Below are 14,695 nucleotides of genomic sequence, written 5' to 3'. Positions count from 1 at the left end.
TGGCTACAGCCAAGGCCGTGCCCAGGGAGGTTAGGGAGCTTGAGCCTCCCTCTCCCCCCGAAATGTTTGTCTGACTCGTAAAAACAAATTTTTCATGAGTTTTTCTTTGTGTAAATCCCAACCCTCGAAAAAAATCTTTGAGTAAAACACCCCCAGTCCTGCCTACAGGATATCTATAGACCCCCTTTCCCAAAAAAAGCTGATGGTATTTTCTACACCATACAGCTAAGGGTAAAATATCATTCAAGTTCTCATTGACTTTGAAAGCATCTTCAAATCGAATGCTTATGAATATTTCAAGTACCTTTCATAGTAAAAAAACAAAAACAAACAACTTTGGAAATATTTTCAAGCAATTAGCACTAGACACAAGAGATAAAATAGAATGATGAAAAACCTACGAATGCCGCTGGACTTTCGATGGACAAAAGTTCAACGAATGTTGGACTAAATGTAGCCAATCACCCTATAGTCATGGGCAATGGCTGTTCTTTAATCCAAATATTTTTTGGAGTTTGCATCAGGTCACACCAAGAACTGGAATAATGAACCCTTCTTGATCTCCAAATGTACCTCATACTGATAATACTAGTGGCCATACTTACTAGCAAATCAAACTCAAAATGGAAAATAAAATAGCAAGGTTGAATTCAACCTGAATTTAAATCACACACTATCTTTATTTCAAGTTTACTTCCATTCAAATGTCATTTACATTCGAGCACTGTTACTAACAGGAGAGAGATGGAGGGGATATTTCCCAATCCTTAGACAACAAGGGGCCATTTAGACAACAAGGGGACATTTCCCAATCCTTGGACTAAGTTCAGTCGGAAAAAAGAAACATATATTTTATGAGGAAGAGAGCCGAAGATTTTGCTATTCCCCAGGCCGAAGTTGTCCCAGGCCAGGTAAACTTTTATTATCTACTATTTAAACAATTTCTTAATTAATTTGCGAGTGGTTGAACAAAAACAAAATCCACTTTTGTGTAAATAACGACGAAGACCACGCTGTCTTACGATCACAAATACAAACAACAAGAAGAAACAACAGAGCATTTTTTTTAGGATAGTGGAAAGAAAAGATTTTGCTTGAGACATTTCAGAAATCTTTAGAAAATTTTTTATTTGAAAATCTGTCGGCTGATTTTTTTCAGGTTGTTAAATTGGAGGGGAATGTTTATTCATGATTTTCACTTGTCAAAGGAACGATTTGTTAAAGAATTGGAAAGCCTGAGGTGCGAGTCTTTGAAAAGAAACTATAAATAGGTTTTTTTTTAGTCTTTAAAGATATATTTGAATTATTCCCCTAAGTGTTCTTAAGACACAGCCTACATGCTTTTAAGTATCTATTCATTCGGAGACAAAACAAACTATATGTCACTGATAGGAAAACAGATTCGAATCAACCATTACTGCCATGAATTAGTTTAATATACAGTTTACTTATTCTTTTGATATTTTATTATTCTAATTATTTTTTTTATTAAAATAAATATGGTTTGATACATTTGATTATATTTTAACGTAAGTGCAATATAAATAAGCTTTACTTCTGGTTTTGGTTATTTTAAATTTCTAGGAAAAACCCCGCATGTACAAAGTAAGTATTTTCTCAAGACAACACTACCTTTCTATGACCAAACAAATAAGAGTTCCAATAGAGTTAAATAAAGTTAAGAGTTAAATAGGTTCCACTGTCTTAAGAAAAATATTCCCTGCTGTTTCTACTCGTTGCTTGTATTAAGTCCAATTTCAATTTATTAGGATTTGATACTAAATATCAATAGCCAATACGACGTTGATCACTCATTGGCTGATGGCTTTCTTGTCAAAATTCATATCACAAAATATAATTTCGAGTCTTCAAATATTCGTCTGAATGGTTCAGCCTTTAAAAGCTCAAATCAACATAGGCAAGAAACTATAATATGTATAGGAAAATTTAGGTTTAGTAGTTGCAGTAAAGTTATTTAAATGCGTGGAAGAGCATTTTTTGAAAAAAGTCTTTAAAGAGATATTTGAATCTTTCTCTGAATGTTCTTAAAACTCAACGTAAATGCTTTTTAAGTATGTATTTATTCGGTGACAAAACGAACTAGATGTCACTGTTAGGAAAACAGATTCAAAGCTACCGTTACTGCCATGAATTAGTTTAATACACATTTTACTTACTTTTTTAATATTTTTTTTTATTCTAATTATTTTTTTATTAAAATAAATATGTTTGGTACATTTAGTGCTTAATATTAATTATCTAATTCAATATTAGTCTTTAAATATGAATTTAGTGATAATTTAGAATATTAAATTTTATCATAAATGTAATTTAAATAAGCTTTGTTTCAGGTTTTGTTATAGTAATTTCTAGGAAAAGAACCCATAATACAAAGTTGGTATTTTTTTTAAGAACACACTGCCTTTCTATGACAAAACAAATAAGAGTTCCAATAGAGATATGTCCTTTTATTAGACAGTGGAAAACATTTACAAAAGTAAATAATATAAATACGCATAAATATAAATACACAAAAATATCATATTCTTTTAATATAAACTTTTGTTTGTGTTTGGGAATTTTGAATTCTGGAGATTTAAAGATTTTTTGTTTATTATTATCATTTAAAAAAACGAAAGTTCCAATAGGGATATTGAATTTTTTATTCCGAATCAAATAAGGGTTCCAATATGGATATGTTCTTTCATTAGACAGTGAAAAACATAAACAAAAGTTCAGGATATTTTGAAGACCTAGTCAGTCCTAATCGTCATCAGAGAAACTAAAGAATTAAATAACTTTAGTTTTTCTAAATATCCAATTTCAAAATCTACAGAATTTTTGAATATGTTTTTCACTATATAATAAAAGGTCATATCCCTATTGGAACCTTTATTTGATTCAGAATAAAAAAAAAATCCGATATCCATACTGGAGCTTTCTTGAAAATAATAATAACAATAATAATAAAATATCTTTGAATCTACAGAATTCAAACTCCACAAACACACACAAAAGTGTATATTAAAAGAATATTATACTTTTGTGTATTTATATTAGACACACACACACACACACACACACACGTGAAGTTTTCAAATAGTATAAAAATTATGGATTTTTTATTAGTTGGAAAATAAGCATAAATCAAGCACATAAGTAGATAGGATGCATGACCAAATCAATTTTAATGTGCCAAAGTTACAAAATGTCGAATATAAAGTCAGAAATCTTATCAAATTTATTCTAAATATAGCGTCATTATTATTTTAGATAGTCACTGTCTCTTTTGTAAAAGCTTTTTAAAACGAAAGCAAATTGTTTCTTGAAAATAAGTGAATAGGATGCATGACCAAGTCAAATTTAAGGTGCCAAAGTTCAAAGATGTCAAATATAAAGTCAGAAATCTTATCAAATTTATTCTAAATATAGCGTCATTATTATTTTAGATAGTCACTGTCTCTTTTGTAAAAGCTTTTTAAAACGAAAGCAAATTGTTTCTTGAAAATAAGTGAATAGGATGCATGACCAAGTCAAATTTAAGGTGCCAAAGTTCAAAGATGTCAAATATAAAGTCAGAAATCTTATCAAATTTATGCTAAATCTAGCGTCATTTTTCAGAAGAGTTCAGACAAAATTTCAGAATCCAAATCAGTCAGAGTTTATCCAAATTACAGCTGACTAAGTTATAGCTGACTAATTATAGCTGATTATTTATAGCTGACTAATTAGCTGATAATTGACTGATTAGGTGACAATCAATGATTATAGCAGACTAATTAGCTGATATTTATGGCTAACTAATTACAGCTGATTAATTTATAGCCGACTAAGTTAAGGTTCTGAAGATTCGGTTTCGATCATTCTCCAAGATGTTATTTATTTTTTTTACAGATGTCATTAATTCTATCTTGTTTAGTGGTCTTATAATTCTACAAAGAACAAACTTATTTCTGTCTCTTCCGATGCTCGGGGAAAAGGGAAAAATCACCAAGTTTACCTTTTCTAGAAAGTAAATTATTATTTAAGCAACAAATTCAGCCACAGATAATGATAATCAGCGACAAATTGATACATGGAATAAGATTAATACCAGTTATATATAAAATTAAAATTACAGATTTTTAGTCTAAAGCACCATCAGAAAAATGCCAACAAGTAAATTTATTATATGCTCCATAATTTTGCCTCTATTGGTTTATATCGAAATAGATCAGATTTTTTCACTCAGAATGGGAAGCGTTCTTACATCTGAAAGATGCGAGAACTCATCTTAATATATAGACGGAATCATTAAAATTCTTACTTACATCCTGAATTACTTGTACAACACTCAAGACGATCTCATTTACATAAGGACTGACATCGTTAGGGACTAAGTCACATTTGCTCCAGTTGAAATTTCCCGCGTACATATGAGGCTCAATCAAATTCACTAAAGTATCCTCCCTATCTGGGTCACACAAACTACTCAAATAGCATTCATATAACATATTTGATATTGCTTCGTATTGATCCCGTGCATCATCAAAGTTTATGCTACTTAATCCGAGGTGAGTAGCTTTACCTTGAAGAAGAGGAAGAATGGTATCACGTGTGTACTGGCAATTGTTTCTTGAGATTAGTACACGCTGCTCATGAGTGACACGTCTACAGCTATTGTCACTGTCTCTTTTGTAAAAGCTCTTTAAAACGAAAGCAAATTCAAAAAGGGCTTGGCGAGAGGAACTTCGAAGACCATTTGTACTCAAACTTTCATCTAAAAGTGATGATTCTCCTTCATCACCTCTTATGCTTACATCAACCACTTTCTCAAAGGCTTTTGAAACAATTTGTTCAAACTGGAAAGGCTGCAAAATTATAAATAAACAATTTAATTGTGTATTGTTACTAATATTAACTAATTTTTCATTTTCATTTTAAACCAAGAAAAAATGACCATACTAACAAAATTAAATCAGTACACAGGCTGCATTAATCATTGTTCGAGACAAAACTTTTCACCAGTTAAATATTTGATCATTTGTTATTGGCTAATATTGGAAAAATATTAAATCATTTGTTTTTGGCTTGGCGTTTTGTTTCAATGTCTCTGTCTCGATAGAACTGACTTCATAAGGTTTTTTTTTTTTTTTGTACTGAGGACGGCTTGGCGAAGACCCTTGCCGAAACATCTGTTTTTTTTTCTCGCTTCCTTTCCCACTGGCTGAAAATGGCTTTTGGCTTCTGGTTTCTTAATTAACTGGTTTCTGGTTAACTGGTTTCTAAATTATTTTTATTATTTTTTATCAAGCACAAATTATACAAATGAAATCCTATATAATTAAAATAGTAAAATGATTGAATATCCTTCTAAGATTCATTCCTGAAAACAAAATTTAATAGTCTAGTTTTGAAGAGTGATCTAAGACTTTTCTCTTGAAAGCACCAAGGACATAAAATCAAACCATTTTTTAAAACTTAGGCCCATCTTAGGTGTATTCATAGACCTGTTCATTTCACCTACAGGTTCAGCCATTTGAAACTTGGAGTACTTTGAACAGAAAGGCATAGGCATATGTAAGTAGAAGATGGAGCACATAAAGGGCGAGAGGACATACTCCTCTGTAACCGAATGTAAGTAGAAGATGGAGCATATAAAGGGCGAGAGGACATACTCCTCTGTAACCGAATGTAAGCAGAAGGATAGGGCATATAAAGGGCGAGAAGAGTTACTCCTCTGTAACTGAATTTAAGTAGAAGATGGAGCATATAAAGGGTGAGAAGACATACTACTCTGTTACCGAATGTAAGTAGAAGGATAGAGCATATACAGGGCGAGAGGAGTTACTCCTCTGTAACCGAATATAGGTAGAAGATCGAACATACAAAGGGCGAGAGGACGCACCCCTCTGTAACTGAATGTAAGTAGAAGATGGAGCCTATAAAGGGCGAGAAGACATACTCCACTGTAACCGAATGTAAGTAGAAGGATAGAGCATATAAAGGGCGAGAGGAGTTACTCCTCTGTAACCAAATGTAAGTAGAAGATGGAGCATATAAAGGGCGAGAGGAGTTACTTTTCTGTAACCGAAGGTAAGCAGAAGGATAGGGCATATAAAGGGCGAGAGGAGTTACTCCTTTGTAACCGAATGTAAGTAGAAGATGGAGCAAATAAAGGGCGAGAGGACATACTCCTCTGTAACCGAATGTAAGTAGAAGATGGAGCATATAAAGGGCGAGAGGATTTACTCCTCTGTAACCGAATGTAAGCAGAAGATGGAGCATATAAAGGGCGAGAGGAGTTACTCCTCTTTAACCGAATATAGGGAGAAGATCGAGCATACAAAGGGCGAGAGGACGCACTCCTCTGTAACTGAATGTAAGTAGAAGATGGAGCATATAAAGGGCGAGAAGACATACTCCAGTGTAACCGAATGTAAGTAGAGGGATAGAGCATATAAAGGGCGAGAGGAGTTACTCCTCTGTAACCGAATGTAAGAAGAAAATGGAGCATATAAAGGGCGAGAGGAGTTACTCCTCTATAACTGAGTGTAAGAAGAAGATGGAGCATATAAAGGGCGAGAAGACATACTCCTCTGTAACCGAATGTAAGTAGAAGGATAGAGCATATAAAGGGCGAGAGGAGTTACTCCTCTGTAACCGAATATAGGTAGAAGATCGAGCATACAAAGGGCGAGAGGACGCACTCCTCTGTAACTGAATTTAAGTAGAAGATGGAGCATATAAAGGGCGAGAAGACATACTCCACTGTAACCGAATGTAAGTAGAAGGATAGAGCATATAAAGGGCGAGAGGAGTTGCTCCTCTGTAACCGAATGTAAGTAGAAGATGGAGCATATAAAGGGCGAGAGGAGATACTCCTCTATAACTGAGTGTAAGAAGAAGATGGAGCATATAAAGTGCGAGAGGATTTACTCCTCTGTAACCGAAGGTAAGCAGAAGGATAGGGCATATAAAGGGCGAGAGGAGTTACTCCTTTGTAACCGAATGTAAGTAGAAGATGGAGCATATAAAGGGCGAGAGTAGTTACTCCTCTGTAACCGAATGTAAGTAGAAGATGGAGCATATAAAGGGCGAGAGGAGATACTTTTCTGTAACCGAAGGTAAGCAGAAGGAAAGGGCATGTAAAGGGAGAGAGGAGTTACTCCTTTGTAACCAAATGTAAGTAGAATATGGAGCATATAAAGGGCAAGAGGAGTTACTTTTCTGTAACCGAAGGTAAGCAGAAGGGTAGAGCATATAAAGGGCGAGAGGAGTTACTCCTTTGTAACCGAATGTAAGTAGAAGATGGAGCATATAAAGGGCGAGAGGATTTACTCCTCTGTAACCGAATGTGAGTACAAGATGGAGCATATGAAGGGCGAAAGGAGTTACTCCTCTGTAACCGAATGTAAGTAGAAGACGGAGCATATAAAGGGCGAGAGGAGTTACTCCTCTGTAACCGAATGTAAGTAGAAGATGGAGCATAAAAAGGGCGAGAGAAGTTACTCTTCTGTAACCGAATGTAAGAAGAAAATGGAGCATATAAAGGGCGAGAGGAGTTACTCCTCTATAACTGAGTGTAAGAAGAAGATGGAGCATATAAAGGGCGAGAAGACATACTCCTCTGTAACCGAATGTAAGTAGAAAGATAGAGCATATAAAGGGCGAGAGGAGTTACTCCTCTGTAGCATATAAAGGGCGAGAAGACATACTCCACTGTAATCGAATGTAAGTAGAAGGATAGAGCATATAAAGGGCGAGAGGAGTTGCTCCTCTGTAACCGAATGTAAGTAGAAGATGGAGCATATAAAGGGCGAGAGGAGATACTCCTCTATAACTGAGTGTAAGAAGAAGATGGAGCATATAAAGTGCGAGAGGATTTACTCCTCTGTAACCGAAGGAAAGCAGAAGGATAGGGCATATAAAGGGCGAGAGGAGTTACTCCTTTGTAACCGAATGTAAGTAGAAGATGGAGCATATAAAGGGCGAGAGTAGTTACTCCTCTGTAACCGAGTGTAAGTAGAAGATGGAGCATATAAAGGGGGAGAGGAGATACTTTTCTGTAACCGAAGGTAAGCAGAAGGATAGGGCATGTAAAGGGAGAGAGGAGTTACTCCTTTGTAACCAAATGTAAGTAGAATATGGAGCATATAAAGGGCAAGAGGAGTTACTTTTCTGTAACCGAAGGTAAGCAGAAGGGTAGAGCATATAAAGGGCGAGAGGAGTTACTCCTTTGTAACCGAATGTAAGTAGAAGATGGAGCATATAAAGGGCGAGAGGATTTACTCCTCTGTAACCGAATGTAAGTGGAAGATGGAGCATATAGAGGGCGAAAGGAGTTACTCCTCTGTAACCGAATGTAAGTAGAAGACGGAGCATATAAAGGGCGAGAGGAGTTACTCCTCTGTAACCGAATGTAAGTAGAAGATGGAGCATATAAAGGGCGAAAGGAGATACTTTTCTCTAACCGAAGGTAAGCAGAAGGATAGGGCATATAAAGGGCGAGAGGAGTTACTCCTTTGCAACCGAATGTAAGTAGAAGATGGAGCATATAAAGGACGAGAGGAGTTACTTTTCTGTAACCGAATGTAAGCAGAAGGATAGGGCATATAAAGGGCGAGAGGAGTTACTCCTCTGTAACTGAATTTAAGTAGAAGATGGAGCATATAAAGGGCGAGAAGACATACTACTCCGTTACCGAATGTAATTAGAAGGATAGAGCATATACAAGGCGAGAGGAGTTACTCCTCTGTAACCGAATGTAAGCAGAAGATGGAGCATATAAAGGGCGAGAGGAGTTACTCCTCTTTAACCGAATATAGGGAGAAGATCGAGCATACAAAGGGCGAGATGAGTTACTCCTCTGTAACCGAATGTAAGCAGAAGGATAGGGCATATAAAGGGCGAGAGGAGTTACTCCTCTGTAACTGAATTTAAGTAGAAGATGGAGCATATAAAGGGCGAGAAGACATACTACTCCGTTACCGAATGTAAGTAGAAGGATAGAGCATATACAGGGCGAGAGGAGTTACTCCTCTGTAACCGAATATAGGTAGAAGATCGAACATACAAAGGGCGAGAGGACGCACCCCTCTGTAACTGAATGTAAGTAGAAGATGGAGCCTATAAAGGGCGAGAAGACATACTCCACTGTAACCGAATGTAAGTAGAAGGATAGAGCATATAAAGGGCGAGAGGAGTTACTCCTCTGTAACCGAATGTAAGTAGAAGATGGAGCATATAAAGGGCGAGAGGAGTTACTTTTCTGTAACCGAAGGTAAGCAGAAGGATAGGGCATATAAAGGGCGAGAGGAGTTACTCCTTTGTAACCGAATGTAAGTAGAAGATGGAGCAAATAAAGGGCGAGAGGACATACTCCTCTGTAACCGAATGTAAGTAGAAGATGGAGCATATAAAGGGCGAGAGGATTTACTCCTCTGTAACCGAATGTAAGCAGAAGATGGAGCATATAAAGGGCGAGAGGAGTTACTCCTCTTTAACCGAATATAGGGAGAAGATCGAGCATACAAAGGGCGAGAGGACGCACTCCTCTGTAACTGAATGTAAGTAGAAGATGGAGCATATAAAGGGCGAGAAGACATACTCCAGTGTAACCGAATGTAAGTAGAAGGATAGAGCATATAAAGGGCGAGAGGAGTTACTCCTCTGTAACCGAATGTAAGAGGAAAATGGAGCATATAAAGGGCGAGAGGAGTTACTCCTCTATAACTGAGAGTAAGAAGAAGATGGAGCATATAAAGGGCGAGAAGACATACTCCTCTGTAACCGAATGTAAGTAGAAGGATAGAGCATATAAAGGGCGAGAAGAGTTACTCCTCTGTAACCGAATATAGGTAGAAGATCGAGCATACAAAGGGCGAGAGGACGCACTCCTCTGGTAACTGAATTTAAGTAGAAGATGGAGCATATAAAGGGCGAGAAGACATACTCCACTGTAACCGAATGTAAGTAGAAGGATAGAGCATATAAAGGGCGAGAGGAGTTGCTCCTCTGTAACCGAATGTAAGTAGAAGATGGAGCATATAAAGGGCGAGAGGAGATACTCCTCTATAACTGAGTGTAAGAAGAAGATGGAGCATATAAAGTGCGAGAGGATTTACTCCTCTGTAACCGAAGGTAAGCAGAAGGATAGGGCATATAAAGGGCGAGAGGAGTTACTCCTTTGTAACCGAATGTAAGTAGAAGATGGAGCATATAAAGGGCGAGAATAGTTACTCCTCTGTAACCGAATGTAAGTAGAAGATGGAGCATATAAAGGGCGAGAGGAGATACTTTTCTGTAACCGAAGGTAAGCAGAAGGATAGGGCATGTAAAGGGAGAGAGGAGTTACTCCTTTGTAACCAAATGTAAGTAGAATATGGAGCATATAAAGGGCAAGAGGAGTTACTTTTCTGTAACCGAAGGTAAGCAGAAGGGTAGAGCATATAAAGGGCGAGAGGAGTTACTCCTTTGTAACCGAATGTAAGTAGAAGATGGAGCATATAAAGGGCGAGAGGATTTACTCCTCTGTAACCGAATGTAAGTAGAAGATGGAGCATATAAAGGGCGAAAGGAGTTACTCCTCTGTAACCGAATGTAAGTAGAAGACGGAGCATATAAAGGGCGAGAGGAGTTACTTTTCTGTAACCGAAGGTAAGCAGAAGGATAGGGCATATAAAGGGCGAGAGGATTTACTCCTCTGTAACCGAATGTAAGAAGAAGATGGAGCATATAAAGGGCGAGAAGACATACTCCTCTGTAACCGAATGTAAGTAGAAGGATAGAGCATATAAAGGGCGAGAGGAGTTACTCCTCTGTAACCGAATATAGGTAGAAGATCGAGCATACAAAGGGCGAGAGGACGCACTCCTCTGTAACTGAATTTAAGTAGAATATGGAGCATATAAAGGGCGAGAAGACATACTCCACTGTAACCGAATGTAAGTAGAAGGATAGAGCATATAAAGGGCGAGAGGAGTTGCTCCTCTGTAACCGAATGTAAGTAGAAGATGGAGCATATAAAGGGCGAGAGGAGATACTCCTCTATAACTGAGTGTAAGAAGAAGATGGAGCATATAAAGTGCGAGAGGATTTACTCCTCTGTAACCGAAGGTAAGCAGAAGGATAGGGCATATAAAGGGCGAGAGGAGTTACTCCTTTGTAACCGAATGTAAGTAGAAGATGGAGCATATCAAGGGCGAGAGTAGTTACTCCTCTGTAACCGAATGTAAGTAGAAGATGGAGCATATAAAGGGCGAGAGGAGATACTTTTCTGTAACCGAAGAAGGATAGGGCATGTAAAGGGAGAGAGGAGTTACTTTTCTGTAACCGAAGGTAAGCAGAAGGGTAGAGCATATAAAGGGCGAGAGGAGTTACTCCTTTGTAACCGAATGTAAGTAGAAGATGGAGCATATAAAGGGCGAGAGGATTTACTCCTCTGTAACCGAATGTAAGTAGAAGACGGAGCATATAAAGGGCGAGAGGAGTTACTCCTCTGTAACCGAATGTAAGTAGAAGATGGAGCATATAAAGGGCGAAAGGAGATATTTTTGTCTAACCGAAGGTAAGCAGAAGGATAGGGCATATAAAGGGCGAGAGGAGTTACTCCTTTGCAACCGAATGTAAGTAGAAGATGGAGCATATAAAGGACGAGAGGAGTTACTTTTCTGTAACCGAAGGTAAGCAGAAGGGTAGAGCATATAAAGGGCGAGAGGAGTTACTCCTTTGTAACCGAATGTAAGTACAAGATGGAGCATATAAAGGGCGATAGGATTTACTCCTCTGTAACCGAATGTAAGTAGAAGATGGAGCATATAAAGGGCGAGAGGAGTTGCTCCTCTCTAACCGAATATAGGTAGAAGATCGAACATACAAATGGCGAGAGGACGCACTCCTCTGTAACTGAATGTAAGTAGAAGATGGAGCATATAAAGGACGAGAAGACATACTCGACTGTAACCGAATGTAAGTAGAAGGATAGAGCATATAAAGGGCGAGAGGAGTTACTCCTCTGTAACCGAATGTAAGTAGAAGATGGAGCATATAAAGGGCGAGAGGAGTTACTCCTCTCTAACCGAATTTAGGTAGAAGATCGAACATACAAATGGCGAGAGGACGCACTCCTCTGTAACTGAATGTAAGTAGAAGATGGAGCATATAAAGGACGAGAAGACATACTCGACTGTAACCGAATGTAAGTAGAAGGATAGAGCATATAAAGGGCGAGAGGAGTTACTCCTCTGTAACCGAATGTAAGTAGATAATGAAGCATATAAAGGGCGAGAGGAGTTACTCCTCTGTAACTGAATGTAAGAAGAAGATGGAGCATATAAAGGGCGAGAAGACATACTCCACTGTAACCGAATGTAAGTAGAAGGATAGAGCATATAAAGGGCGAGAGGAGTTACTCCTCTGTAGCTGAATGTAAGTAGAAGATGGAGCATATAAAGGGCGAGAAGACATAGTCCACTGTAACCGAATGTAAGTAGAAGGATGGAGCATAAAGGGCGAGAGGACATACTCCTCTGTAACCGAATGTAAGTAGAAGATGGAGCATATAAAGGGCAAGAGGAGTTACTCCTTTGTAACCGAATGTAAGTAGAAGATTGAGAAGATAAAACATGAAGGAAAAAATTAAAATAAACTACCCGTTTGACGAATTTATTGTAAAAATCTTTTTCTGTACATGATGCAAAAGCTACACAATGAAAGTAAAATTTTAACTCATTACTAGAAAAAACCTATGTTACGCATTATCTAAGTATTTATGCATTAACAAATAATCTTACATAAAATTCTTGCAGGACAAAGCTCTTTTTTCACTTAGCGTTCGGCCAAATTGGCACTTGGCACTTTGCACAAACACCAATTTGGCGTTTGGCTGATAAAGAGAAAATGAATCAACCAGTATAAAATCAGTTTTTAGCTGAAATAATTTGTCTTAAAATTTTGTTAACTAATTTGCCCCTATGTTCAACAGTGCCTTCTGCAATTAATTTCTGGTAATTCTGGCTTTTAATGTGGAATTATAATTATTATTTTCTTATTGTGCTTCAAATAAAAACTAGACCTACGTTGCCTGGGCAACGTGAAGTGTTGCGGCAACCTTTGTTCGGCTTTGCCGATTAAAGTGTTGCGAGAGCAACACTTTGGTTTTGTTTCTTCGCTATCGGTTAAATGCTGAAGTTGTCAAAATTATCAAAGCTTTCAAAACGGCATATTCAAAGAAGAACACAATCAGTAATCACATGATCAAATTCTTCAGCGTTGAAAAAACAACAGCAAAAGAATATCGGAAAAAGGGACTAAATTGAGTTTGCAGCCAGTTGAACTTTATCCTTTTCAATCGTAGACATCGTGATGGATGGAAACTTGGAACATTATCTTATATAATCTAGTTGGTATTATAAAGCTATCCGTAACTTTTCAGGATCAAATACCATAGATGTGCACCAAATTGCACAAATTTGTAGCCCCTCATGAACCTCCTCTAGCAACCCATTCTTTCTTACAAGTCCCTCTTCCGTGAGAGACAAAGAATAACACAATCAGTAATCAGATGATCAAAGGCTATTAATCAGGGTTGAAAAAAAAAAATATTGGAAGAAGGGACTAAATTGACTTTGCAGCCAGTTGAACTTTATCCTTTGCACACCATAGGCTCTGGCTCGAGGACAAGCAAAAACCATCCTTTTTGGCCCCAGGCAAGAGTCGTACGGAGCTTTCCAAACTATAATGTCATATTCATCAATCCGGCCCGAGGTCCACACTAACAGCCGATTATTACTTACTAGGCCCCTAAATGTCACTTTGCAGCCGGTTGAACTTTATCCTTTTCAATCGTAGACATCGTGACGGATGGAAACTTGGAACATTATCTTATGTAATCTAGTTGGTATTATAAAGCTATCTGTAACTTTTCAGGATCAAAATACCATCAGGGACCCATAAATTTCCTGTAATGACTCGCCATCCAGGATCGCTTATTATTGGATGGCGAATCATTACAGGAAATTTATGGGTCCCTGATTCCATAGATGTGTACCAATTTGCACAAATTTGTAGCCCCTCATGAGCCTCCTCTAGCAACCGATTCTTACTTACAAGTCCCTCTCCCGGGATATACATCCAAGTTCACCGGAAACAAATAATGGGTACACCAACTAGCAAAAGTTCCAAACCCCTTGTCGCTGAAGTCATTGTAGCCTAACAGCCGATTATTACTTACAACTCCCCTACATGTCTTACAATCGGGAACCAAGTTGTTCTTACCATCAATTACACCAGAAACAGTTAATAGGTACACCAATCAGCAAAAGTTGCAAACCCCTCATTGCCAAAGATGATTATAAGCTAATAATCGACTGTTGCTTAGAAGTCCCCTACATATCTCACAATTGGTATCGGCCTATTTTTGGTTCAAGTGTGTACCTTACCACTGAAGTTGTCAACCCCTTGAAACTTTCAAACTGGTGTAAGTCATGAAGGAATTTTTGTAACAAAAAATGGATGACATATACTTTGATCAGCTCATCAAGGTCTATCGATTGTCATTGAAAAAAAAATTCTATCTGTCTTAGTTCAAAAGTTGACTTTTTTGCCGGAGGCCAACTTTCTAACACCACCACTTAGAAAGGAGCAAAGGATAAGCTCTAATTTCTTTAGCAATGAGAGAACTTTTAAAGTTTAAGAGGTATATCTGATACCATTT

At 37.5% G+C, this 14,695-nt stretch overlaps 1 protein-coding gene across 1 annotated transcript in view; it reads right to left on the bottom strand.

Annotated features, from left to right (window-relative positions):
* The window catches only part of LOC136033554 (exocyst complex component 2-like), a 69,972-nt gene that overhangs the window by 18,050 nt on the left and 37,227 nt on the right, over nt 1-14,695 (bottom strand). Inside the window, exon 6 of the mRNA XM_065714302.1 lies at nt 4,311-4,850. Coding sequence (XP_065570374.1) covers nt 4,311-4,850 — 540 coding nt within the window. The remainder of the gene's footprint in view (nt 1-4,310; nt 4,851-14,695) is intronic.

The sequence above is a fragment of the Artemia franciscana genome, chromosome 12 (genome assembly GCF_032884065.1).
Source record: "Artemia franciscana chromosome 12, ASM3288406v1, whole genome shotgun sequence".
Taxonomy (NCBI): Eukaryota; Metazoa; Arthropoda; class Branchiopoda; order Anostraca; family Artemiidae; genus Artemia; species Artemia franciscana.
The sequence above is the reverse complement of the archived record's forward strand: the minus strand, read 5'-3'. Positions and strand labels throughout refer to the sequence as shown.